Raw genomic sequence first — 12904 nt, 5'->3', positions numbered from 1 at the left:
AATAATTGGTTATCACTTCAACAATGGTTACATTAAAATATATCTATAATTATTTTAATTATTTGATAGTATAAACTTTTGGACTAAAAATGTATAAAAAAAATAAATTATTATATTTATTAATTAGTTTTTAGATAAATTTAATATTGATAGATTATATGCAATTGAAGATTTACCATTATCTATATTTTATTTTTCATATGTTTTACTTAAAAAATAAATGTTATAATTTTAAGATACTAAAAAGTATATTAAATAAATTATAAATGCGGCCTTCTGAAGCAACAAAGGGTTCGTATGCGTAGCCATTGGACACTGCATGTTCAGTTCATCATTACACTCAATACATATGCTAAAATAGTTTAAGGAATATTATTTATATAACAAAATAATATAACCTTTTTACTGGGGCAATGACACATGGCATAAAATAAAAGGTTGTTAAAAATCCGAATCTATCTGGCACTTTCTTTGTGTGCATCTAATAACACACAAAACCAAAATCAAAATCTTTTTCTTCATTATTTCCACATATATTTATCAAAACATAGGGAATCAAAATATTATTTGTGATATTTCATTTGCATTAATTTACACTTGAAGCACTGTCCGGATAAATCTGCTTAATTATTTGCAGTCAGAACAATGGCTGAAATTTTCTTCCACAAATCAGTCCACATCAGCAAAGAATCTATTTTCAGACTTTTGCTGTTGGCACTCCTAGCAAAGCAAACCTAATAAATAAAATCATGATTGTGTTAATGTTACTGGTAACCTTGCTAGTTGCTAGTATCTGAACGCATACATTACTTACCCTTCGGAATCTACACCACCCTTTGTTTCTTTCAGTCACATTCATGGGTTCTGGGTTTCCAGATCTTGAATAATTTTTTGTACCAGCTGGGTCTGGAGGGAAGCTTCAGCAACTTTGGTCTGGTAAGTAAGACTCATTTTATTTTATTTTATTTTGCGCATGACGTGAACAACAATTATGATGGATAATGGATAAGATAATATGGGTTAAAAAATGTTCACCTAATTTGTTCTACATGTGGCTTTATTTTTTGTTTGCATTTAATCTCAAAAGGGTTCATTTCATAACAAATGATGTTTTGATTGGTTTGATCGGAAATGGCTAAGGGTTAGGAGCAATGATTCAGATTGGAGGATTAGAATAAACAAGTGGGTTGAATTTAGCATAAGAGACTAGTATGGTGTAACGGAATTGGATTATAAACAAATAAAGTTGAGCTGTCTCTATCAGCTATGTTGGAGTTTAGTTGAGTTATGGTGAATAATGAGTGACATTGTAGGGGCATGGAACCTCTGTGTGAGTTTTGTTGGGCTGTGAGAGCTGTGGTTTACTGCAAGGCAGATTCTGCTCGTCTCTGCTTGCATTGCGATGGCTGTGTACACACTGCAAATTCTTTGTCTCGGAGGCATTCGCGTTCCCTCCTTTGCGATAAGTGCAATTCCCAGCCAGCAATGATACGTTGCATGGATCATAAGTTGTCTTCGTGTCAAGGTTGCGACTGGAACCCGAATGATTGTTCTGCATTGGGACATAGGCGCCTCACGTTGAATTCTTACACTGGTTCTCCTTCTTTGGCTGAGTTTTCTAGGATCTGGTCCTTCGTGTTTGATGTTAATTCCTCCCATGGTGGTTGGGAATTTGTTGGTACTTTGCCAAAAAGTGAGAGCTGCACTAGCCAGTGTTTGGAGCAACCTGATCACAATGGTGGTTCCTTTGGTTTGATGAGTGAGAAGTTGGATGAAATTGAATCTTGTTTCAGATATGAACCTTGGATGGGGCAATGTCACATCATTCCCTCAAATCCAAATTACACACCCTTCTGCAAGGAAGAAGCTTTTTTCCTTCCTCGAGACTCAAACCAGCCAAAGGTAAGCCTTCTACTGATTTTGTGTTTTGGTTCATTGTTAGCAATATATATGCATTGTTTTTAACTTGTAAATACAACACACCAGGGTTTAGTATATTATCAGTGCGTTTCTTTGCTCCCTCCATTTATAAATATATGTCAAATAAAGCCATACATTGCACAAGGATTAAGAAAACTCTTTAAATTGCCTCAATTATAAGTATAATTGCACTTGACTAAATTATCCACTGTTAAAGTATTTGAAATATTATCACTCCGCTAATCTCTAAAATTCCATTTAGTAAAGAACGGAAGATACTTAGAAAACAAAGAAAAATTTATAAGGGGGAAAAATTATGTCTTCTTAGTTTCTTAAAGTGACACTTCACTAAAACAACAAATATTTTGAAATGTAATATTTCACAGGGAAAGAAGAACTATAATATTGACAAAAGTGGTTAGAACATGCAATATGAGAATTAGTAAGCTCTTTTCATGTTCCTAGCAATTCTCTATTTCCCTTCTTAACCAAAGCTGATAGAATTTTTTTTTAATATTACTTCTTATCAAATTAGCCGCAGGAGTGTACCGATCTAGGAACTCGTGATGGGAATGGAATCTGTGAAGGTCTGAATGTGGACAGTGCTCCAATAAATTTTGAAAGTGCTGATGAAATATTTGGCTGTTCACAAGCTGCCACAAGATACCCCCTTGAAGATGGAGGAATGGACTGTCTATTGATGGATAAAAACATATCAGTCACCGAATCTAGTTCACTTATTGAGAGTGCCTTAGAGGTTATTTCTAAAAACTCATTTTATGATTCTTGTCTCTAAATTTCCTTATGGTATAAGGTTTACTGGTTGTGTACAAAACTAATTGTCAGCCACGTGATTGTTTAAGGCATCATCATCAATTCAACAAGATTGTGTGGCTTTTCAGTCATCCGGGGCTGGTGGATCAGTTAGTGTGATGCAGGTCATGAACAGTAATACAAATTGTGCACTTATGAATCCTAGCAGCACTAGAAACATCAGTCTGGGATTTCCTCAGGGTCAAGTTCATTCAAGCATACCTCTTCAATTAGGCAACATTGTGGGTGAAAATAGTTCTACTGAATATCAAGACGGGGGTATATCGCCAATGTTTCTGCCGGGTGAATTCCCCTGGGAATCAAATTTGGAGGGTACTTGCCCACAGGCAAGGGATAAAGCTAAAATGAGATACAATGAAAAAAAGAAAACTCGAACGTACGCACCTTTAATTCTCTACATATTTTATGGTAAAATGAAATGGAGACTCTTATTCAATTTTGTTTTACTTTCATGACAAATATGCTCATTCAAGTTTATGTGCATGCACTGACAGAGGTTTAACTGTTAGTTGTTTAAGTCACGCACTGCTAGTCACTCATTTGATTTTGTGAGCTAACAAAACAACACATAATAATTTGGCATCTAAATAACTATTTACATGCACTTTATGTATCGTAATTGTACCTCTACCGGAATATCCATGCTTCATTATGGTCTAATATTTGAAAGATCATGTTATCAGATGTTCAGACCTCATGAATTTCACCCTTGTCGTATCATTTTAGAGAGCCTTTCTTTTGTGGCGAGGGTGAGTGGAGACTCTCAACAGTCTTTGCTAATTTCTTATCTGCAGGTTTGGTAAACAAATAAGATATGCATCTCGCAAAGCGAGGGCTGATACAAGAAAACGTGTGAAAGGTAGATTTGTTAAAGCAGGTGAAGCATATGATTATGACCCTCTTGTGACAAGGGACGTCTAAGAATATTATCTGCATGAAAGATATGCTTTTTCTGACTGGTTAGTCTGTCATTGGACATTGTAACTACATTGCATTGTTTCCAACGGATATTTTGTTTATCACGCGAAAGTGGGAGAGTTTTAATGCAGCTAGATAATGATTCAAAACTTGACTGCTTAGGTGATTGATACAGATCTATTAGAGATTTTAACAGGTTAGTATTTAAAAGAAAACAAAGATATGAAGGTGTTGCAATTGGGAATTGCACAGGAAGGGATTGGATGTATCCCAAGACATTGCATTTAATTATACATAGGAAGTGTAAGAGAAAACAGGTGTGGGACAAAGGAGAGCACAACGTTTGAACAGACTTCAAACGGCATCACGGTCACTACCAATTCAGATAAACCCACAGGGTAAGATAAGCACAACTTCATACATCTAACAATCTTTTTTTCTTAGAGTTGTAAAAGGATAGAACTGAATACCCTTTTTTCTAGTTAAGATTAATATCCAAGTGCTTATAAAAAGTTATGTGTTCTAAAGTCCTGCAATATGCCTATATAGTTCCTAATTTATTTACCATTGCTTTTTCTGACAAATAAGATTAGACTTTTTATTGCATTACATAGAGTTAAATCATCTTTTGTGTTCTTTGTTGATGTTTGGATTTTATCATTCAACTATTTGCAGGCCTGCATATTCTTCCTTGCTTTGAGAGATGTACATAGTTATCCATCCTGAATTTGGAAGATGATATGGTGTGAGTGTCTAGACTAACCGTCCGGTTTAAAGAATAAAAGGGAAACTGGTGTTTGGCAAGCAACTATAGCCAACCTCACATTGTCTGCTTTGAGTTTGGTCCTTCCTCCAAGGGATCCTTCACACGAAATTATTCTGTCATCCTAAGCCATTGTTCAAGGACAACAACACCATAATTTGGAACCTCTTCGTTTATCCCATTTTCATCAGATTAGGGAGAACTATCACCTATGTACGGATTGAGATACCGTTGTTCTTGACATGCAGCATCTATTTGTATCTTTGGTATTGCCTCAGCTATTTCATTGCTTCTATGACTCTATTTCTGAGGATGATACTTCTTTCTTTAATAATTGTACAAAGAACAAACTTTCCTCTCTTCAAGGGAAGTTTGTCTCAGCTACTCCTCCGTTATTTTCTGTTACTTTCTATCTGTCTTTTCATGTTATTGTGCATAAGTATAAGTATGGAGATGCAATAAATTTTCCTATCCTAATAAAATAGTTATTGGATTTTCCATTTTTTTATGCAGTTTTGTTTATTTTGGCGTAGTAAGTTTTTCCATTTTACTATTTTTATTCCTGTATCACAATTAATAAATGCATATATGTGATTAAAAATTAGGTTAGAAAATAAGGAAATAATTAACAAAAGACACTTCAGTTGAAACAAAATTTTTAAAAAAAAAATCCATATATAAATGCACTTAAAGTTTTACTTGTAACTCCTGATCAAAGTTACAGCAAGCAGTTCAGTTTTTATATATTACATAAATAGAGTCAGAAGAATGTTGGTCATCAGAAAGAAACTGTTGCCGTTACTGTTGTGAGTTCTCTGAGAATGTAACTAAACCATAGGCTGAAGTTTTGGTCCATATGACGAGTTTGTAGTGTCAATTCAGCATGTTTACAGTGAACACCTGTGAGATGTCACTTTGATCTTCAAACAATGGAGGTTTGTGGTTGATTTACTACAGCATTATAAGCTGGCAGCATCTTTTGACAAGGAATAGAATCTAAAGAATTTGAGATGAGAAAAACCTTTGCTGTTTTTGGTGTCTGCTAAAGATTCAATCATGGAAATATTTTGAATCACGTTTAGTTTCCTTAGTATACAAAAGAATCTTGAATTTCTCTAACCTACTGCAAGTATCTGTTCTTTCATAGTTTATATACTCTTACAAGGTATAATCATTGCAAGAATCTGGCTAAGGATTGGTGTTTTGCTTGAAATAAAAATAATCATATTCAATTAACTATATCTACCAGAGATTAAAGGAAGAAATAAAACAGTATTAAGCCTTCCTTCTATTGAATATAGTTGTATTAGCAACTCTCCTTTTTCTTTAAATCATGATATTAAAAACATTAAGCACTTCTTCCCCTTATGAATGAGAAGGGGGATCACTAATCTTTGTATTACAACAGATCATCCAAGAGAAAAAAAGAAAAGAAAAGAAAGAAAGATAGAAGTTAAAACAAGAGGGAGGGGTTGTTATGCATTCTTGAACACTTTCCGTAGGTTCCTCTGTTGTTAGGAAGATTTCCTATGACCCAGTTTATGTTGGGTGGAAGAACCACCTCTAGTGATTCTCCAATGAGATATCTTCGCGTAAGGTGGTGACATGTGTTGCACAGAAAGCACCTAATGTGCCTAAGGGCCAAAAAGTTAGCTCCATGAACCCTTGTATCACATTTTCTACACAAGTATGCATCATCAGCTTGACAATACAATGAAGCCTGTAATCCACACAGCTCGCAACATTTACCACTTCTTGTATCTCTCTCTTCATGTAGGAAGCTGCTGCAGAAATCATGTTTCTTTTGTCCTTCTGCACCCTTGCACATTTTTGTAAGCTCTATGGGATAAGCTTCTTTGTAGTTTCTTGAACAAATGGTGTAGCTTGATGCAGATGAATACAAGCCTTCTTATAACAAGGGGTCATCGTTCTATGGATGAGTTCAACTAGAAAAGGACAGGGGTGCCACTTCTACACGTAACCACACGTGTCTATATTTTGAAGCCATGTGTTTTTTTCCAATTGTGCCTAAACGTCAATACGGTGATTCAACTAGTTTTGACAAAAGGAGGGAGAAAAATAAGAAAAAAAAGGGTAATGAATGATTAAGCTTAAAGATTCATTAGATGCTTGAAGGATTGTTATGAGCCATAATTTGTATTGGTGTGTGTGGTTATGAAGATTTATTGTATGGTCTAGAATTAGCACCTTTAAATTTGTGACCCACCAGAGCCCATTTGGTTGCACCTAAGGCCACTTGAATGGAAACTGATTGACTCACTGGTATTGGTTGAGAAGTTGTGTGGTTTTCTGACATGTTTTTGTCTCTCACGGTTGGACCAAAAAACTAAGTGTGCTTTCACCAGAACAAAACCCGTCCCTGTCCACATATTGTTCGTCCCTGTCCACATATTGTTCTTGAGGTTGACATATTAGTCCACTTGTATGGTTGAAACCAAATTAGCATCAAAAGGACTATTCATTAGTAGTGACCAATGTGAGTTGGTGATTCCAAACAAAGATATAAGTTGATGGACAAGAAAAAAGATGAATCGCGATTGGGTTATGATGACGTAGAAATAACTTTGCCATTAATTCTTTGGATACAAATCACAACCATTTATGTTGTGTTTGGATGAGGGAATGAAAATGGAGTGAGAAAGAAGGAGTGAAAATGAGATGATTTGAAGAGAAAGAGTAAAGAAAGTTAGGGTGTTTGAATTAAGGTAAATAAAGTGGAAAGTTTATAAAAATTTGTGAGTGATGTGATATGTATAATTGAAATTATAGTTTTTTTAATTGATAAAAATGTAACTTTACCCATTAACCCTTCTATTTAAAAACTTATAGAAAAATTAATTTGATTGATTATTTGTGAATTATAATTGTTTTTTAATTAAAATATTTTTTATGCAATTGAAACATTATTTCTGAACCATGTTCGAGCTAACTTCGAAAAAATATAAATTATATAAAATTTCAAACCAAATTTATGATTGTCATAAAATTTATTTAGAACAAAGTTATAATTGTGAATTATTTATTTTTCAATTATAATTGTATGCAATTAAAAGATTATTTTCGGTAATGGAACAAATTATTTATGATAATGTGTTGGAGTTATAATTTGTAAAAAAAAATTATGAAATAAATATTAATGCACTATTTTAGTTTATTAAAACAAAATTCATTGTTAAAGTTTGTGCATAATAATATCTGCAACTACATGCAATTGCAACTGTTATGGCACATGGTGGTGGTGGTGAAAGATAATAAGGTAAAATGTAAAACTTTCTCACCAAATCTTCACAACTCAGCAAAGACTCATTTTTCACTTTCTCTGCCTTTCCCCTCCCTCTACTACCCGCAAGTCCCTGGATACAAACACAAAATTTCCTCGATTTTCAATCTAGATGAACAGTGTTCACCCGGATCCAAGAGCCACAAATAAACTAAGGAAACTCATTACACTACAAAAAATATATTTATTAGGATGGGTAAAAGTTTTTTGTGTAGGCCTAGCCTACCTGCTGCCCTCACAAATATATATTTTGTTAAAAGAAGCATGAACTAAGCTAACGGAGGGGTCACACAATTTTAAAGGAAGCGTGGGCTTCTCTAAAGAAGCGTGGGCTTAACCTACGCAAGGGCCACACAATTTTTAAATATGTGTGAGCTTAACCTTCACATTGATGACACAAAAGTGTAGTTATATTGTTTATTTAAAGAAGCGTGAGCTTAGCCTACGCAAGGACCACACATTTTTAAATATCCGTGAGATAAGCCTTCGCTATTACCACACAAAATCATATTGTGTGTGCTAAGCCTCCACTATTGCTACACAAAATCATATTACGTGCGCATAACCTACATATGGCTACTTGAAAAAGCGTGGGCTTAGCCCTTTTGCTACACAAAATTTTTAACTATGCTAGACTTTCACCTTGTCTACATAAAATTATATTTTATATATATATTTTTTTATTTTCGTCTAGCAGACAGACACCACCGCACATAAGAAATTAGTGTATTTTTTTATGTATTTCAATAAAATTAGTTTTTTTTAAATGCCATTAAGCAACTGATTAATATTTATTTTTATTTTATACCGAGAAACTAAAATAGTTTTAATTATAAGATGTCACTAGATAAATATTAATAAATTATCATACGTATTGATTAAAATTTATTAACAATTATAATTCTTTATATACTATATATATGTTGACCTGTTTTCAATCACACAAAAATCTATTTATATAACAATTTTTTTTTTAATTCTTATAATAATTATTTATAAATTATACTGATGATAATTTTTTTATTGATAATATATATATATATATAACTCTTAAATTTTATGCTCTGTAAATATAAATATTTGTGTACTACAAAACTAATTGACTATATAATATCTTTCGCCTGTTAGTTGGTCTTGCTGAATAGTTGGCCTGCTAGTCCCTGCAGGTCCTTCAGTGAATCTTCCTTCGAACTGCACCACAAGAGAATGAGATACATATACTTTTCTTTTTTGGTTTTCCTAAAGAACTTGAGCTGAAGCAACTGTTTGAGAAGAGCATCACAGTATTTAGGTTTTGAACCCTCCATGTTTATAAAAGAATTGATAACTGACCCTTCTGGATCATCAGCAATGACCTGCATAAGAAACTCAAAACCATAATTTTTTCTAGTGCCCAAAGAATACCATAGAAGTTTCTTCATATACAAGTTCACTTTGTTGTCGTAATCTCATGTCTTAGTACAAAAAGTCATCATGTAGGAAATTAATATTAATAATCAATTTTCAATAAAAAGTGTAGCCCACTTAAAACTATAACAGGATGCTCTATTTGGAGTTAAAACTCATTTAGAATGAAAAGATGGAATATATGTACTAATTTACCTCTTTTAATGAAGGAATAAGTAAAGCAGATAATGGCACTGAGGACGACATTATTCTAGAACTTCCTTAATCATCATTAGCATGATTTGATCTTGACATGCCCGTGTGAATCACGTTCGACACTTAGTCTGAAAAAGAAATCCCTAAGAATGTATAAACAAATTTTTAATTCAGCAACAGAAAAATTACTAGCTCTATTGCTATGGATGTACCTTGAAGAATCAGAGTTCCTGGCCTTTCCATCTTTCTTGTCTTCCTGTCTTTCATTGTTGTTTTTTCCCCAGGCCAATCTTTCTCGAGAACTCACTCTCCTGAGCCTTTGCCTATGAAGACAAACAGGTGGGAAAATACTGTTTATAAGAAAAATATCAATTTGAACAACACAAATATAGCAAAGCCTCATAATAAATTAAAATTGAACAAGATGAACAAAATTTGGAGACAGGTGTTCAGGAAATAGTTTAAGAATATACCTCCGACAAAACAAAAAGGGTGGGTAACTCAGTCAATTATATAGCAACAGAAAATAATAAAATATTGTACCAGAAATAAAACTACTACATAATGGAATGAAACCTATACACAAGAAAGGGGGAGGCTCATCTTGAGCTAAATTCATAAACACGCAAGTGAAATTTACAACTTATGTCACAGAAATAGAACCTCAGCAAGATTTGTCGCACTGTCTTCCATTGAGGAATTTGAATTTCTGCCATTCAGTCCCAGTCGAGACCTTAGTGGCTATGGAGAACCAGGCTCATCATGCTGGCCACCTAAAACAACAGTCCCACTTGTAGAAGTATCATCAAAAGAAGAATAGCTGCTACTATACTACATTTAATTAAAATTCTCAGTTTGTGATTATACAGAACAGCTAGAAGAACTTGTCATTTTCTAAAGTAACATAGCTTAAACATACTTGAGGGCTCTGGTCAGAGAATACAGATGACTTTGACCCTTTTGGAGATCGAATAACAACAGTTCCTGATCCATTTCCAGATATTTCATCCTGCAAATTGAAGATTTCAAAAGATCAAAGTTGTTCAAGTTGTTCAAAATGAATGTTCAACAGGTTCATAGGAATTCCATCAACACTTCATGTTTGTTTGCATACAAAATTTGTCTCGTTTCATTTTAGTTCCATGGAGGTAGCTTGGAATCAGCTTGTGAATTGGCAGTGGTGGTAGAAGTGGTTCCTTGAATTTGGGAGGAAGTGATAATACAATCTAAGCACTTGAACTCATTAGTGAAATAAAGTTATTTTTGTTATTCCTATAAGATGGTTGAAGTGTATAATATAGTTGAATTTGAGAAACTACAAAATAAGGGAGGCAAAAGTTCATAGTATTACAATTAAAAAAAATGATATTTCCCTTTGTATTTGAACCTAGTTTGATGTAGTTTTGAACACCCAAAGGAAAAAGAAACATGTTTCCAGACTCATTTATTGAAGAGAGAAACCATCATTAACACACCAAAGTTATTTTTGTTATTGCTTTAAGATGGTTGAAGTGTATGATATAGGTGAATTTGAGAAACTACAAAATAAGAGAGGCAAAAGTTCTTAAAATAGTATTACAATTAAAAAAAATGATATTTGCTTTGACATGCATTGCATATGTGTCGCAAAATTTCTAGTTTTAAAAGTTTCAAAAAAAAAAAGCTTAAAATTGAAATGTTTTGGATGACTTGATTATATTCTATTGGGTATGTCGTGGGAAAACCTATTCAATGGATTTTAAACTGAAAAAGGAACGAATCATTCAAATATATGCAAATGATTTCCCGAAAGACATTCGTTATAAATTATAAAATATTTGTGTTTTCACTCTTATATTTTGATCATGTTATGTGGAAAATGAATTTGTATGGAACTAACACACAAGCAAGTATGAACTCAAATCTGAAAAAATTAAAATGCATCCAAGCTCAAATTCAAAATAGAAATTGAACTCAAATTAAAATCAAACAACCAAAATTAACCACAAAAGTATTACATAGAATTGATGACAATTTTGGATACACATGACGTTGACATCAATAAGACTATTGCACCGATTAAAACATCAATAAGACTCAAATAAAATAAAAAACAAAACAACATACTCAAAGGAATCCTAAAACAAATTGAAATCGGAAGCTCAAGAACAAATTGAACCAAATAAACCATACAGAATTTTAAAAATAGCAACATGTACTAAAATCAAAATTAAAAACAACAAGACAATTAAGAACATGGTGAACGACACGAAATTAAGAACAACACAAAAAATAAAAGAAGAGAAAACACTTATCTCTTGAATAACCTTGGCTCTAGATACCAAGTGATGGATTGTGCCTTCATGACCGAAGTTATTTTTGTTATTGCTTTAAAATGGTTAAAGGGTATGATATAGCTAAATTTGAGAAACTACAAAACAAGGGAGGCAAAAGTTCTTAAAATAGTATTACAATTAAAAAAATGATATTTGCTTTGACCCTTTGTATTTGAACCTACCTATGCTTATGTAGTTTTGAACACCCAAAGGAAAAAGAAACATGTTTCCCAGACTCATTTATTGAAGAGAGAATCCATCATTAACACACCAAAGTTATTTTTGTTATTGCTTTAAGATGGTTGAAGTGTATGATATAGCTGAATTTGAGAAACTACAAAACAAGGAAGACAAAAGTTCTTAAAATAATATTACAATTAAAAAAAATGATATTTGCTTTGACCTTTTGTATTTGAACCTACCTATGCTTGATGTAGTTTTGAACACCCAAAGAAAACAGAAACATGTTTCCCATACTCATTTATTGAAGGGAGAATCCATCATTAACACACCAAAGTTATATTTGTTATTGCTTTAAGATGGTTGAAATGTATGATAAGGGAGACAAAAGTTCTTAAAATAATATTACAATTAAAAAAAAGGATATTTGCTTTGACCTTTTGTATTTGAACACCAAAGTTATTTTTGTTATTGCTTTAAGATTGTTGAAGTATATGATATAGCTGAATTTGAGAAACTACAAAATAAGGGAGACAAAAGTTCTTAAAATAATATTACAATTAAAAAAAAGATATATGCTTTGACCCTTGTATTTGAACCGACTAGCACACAAAGAAAAAAGAAACATGTTTCTCAAAGTCATTTATTGAAGAGAGAATCCATGGTTAACACACTAAAGTTATTTTTGTTATTGCTTTAAGATGGTTGAAGTGTATGATATAGCTGAATTTGAGAAACTACAAAATAAGGGAGGCAAAAGTTCTTAAAATAATATTACAATTAAAAAAAAGATATATGCTTTGACCCTTGTATTTGAACCGACTAGCACACAAAGAAAAAAGAAACATGTTTCTCAAAGTCATTTATTGAAGAGAGAATCCATGGTTAACACACTAAAGTTATTTTTGTTATTGCTTTAAGATGGTTGAAGTGTATGATATAGCTGAATTTGAGAAACTACAAAATAAGGGAGGCAAAAGTTCTTAAAATAGTATTACAATTAAAAGAAATGATATTTGCTTTGACCCTTTTTATTTGAACCTACCTATGCTATGTAGTTTTGAACACCCA

At 32.8% G+C, this 12904-nt stretch overlaps 1 protein-coding gene across 6 annotated transcripts; it reads left to right on the top strand.

The window, feature by feature from the left end:
- Positions 1 to 457: 457 nt before the first annotated feature.
- Positions 458 to 4947, top strand: LOC137835531 (zinc finger protein CONSTANS-LIKE 12-like). 6 transcript variants are annotated; one of them, XM_068644074.1, is made up of 6 exons: positions 458 to 936; positions 1314 to 1902; positions 2456 to 2677; positions 2784 to 3130; positions 3549 to 3713; positions 4348 to 4947. In XM_068644074.1, exons 2-5 carry the CDS (start codon positions 1318 to 1320, stop codon positions 3673 to 3675), a joined length of 1281 nt encoding a protein of 426 aa, XP_068500175.1. In that variant the 5' UTR covers positions 458 to 936; positions 1314 to 1317; the 3' UTR covers positions 3676 to 3713; positions 4348 to 4947. The 6 variants fall into 6 exon arrangements, with proteins under 6 accessions (XP_068500175.1, XP_068500178.1, XP_068500174.1 ...); XM_068644073.1 differs by having other exon boundaries at positions 643 to 936; positions 1141 to 1902; positions 3549 to 4070; XM_068644075.1 differs by having other exon boundaries at positions 750 to 936; positions 2462 to 2677; positions 3549 to 4070.
- The last annotated feature ends 7957 nt before the right edge of the window (positions 4948 to 12904 follow it).

This window comes from Phaseolus vulgaris, chromosome 5 (assembly GCF_000499845.2).
Source record: "Phaseolus vulgaris cultivar G19833 chromosome 5, P. vulgaris v2.0, whole genome shotgun sequence".
Taxonomy (NCBI): Eukaryota; Viridiplantae; Streptophyta; class Magnoliopsida; order Fabales; family Fabaceae; genus Phaseolus; species Phaseolus vulgaris.
This window is presented reverse-complemented; position numbering and strand designations above follow the sequence as displayed.

Coding starts and splice junctions, on each gene's coding strand:
- LOC137835531 (XM_068644074.1), top strand. CDS start 1,318: ATGGAACCTCTGTGTGAGTTTTGTTGGGCTGTGAGAGCTGTGGTTTAC. Junction 1,903..2,455: donor GAGACTCAAACCAGCCAAAG/GTAAGCCTTCTA, acceptor TTATCAAATTAG/CCGCAGGAGTGTACCGATCT. Junction 3,131..3,548: donor GAAAAAAAGAAAACTCGAAC/GTACGCACCTTT, acceptor TCTTATCTGCAG/GTTTGGTAAACAAATAAGAT.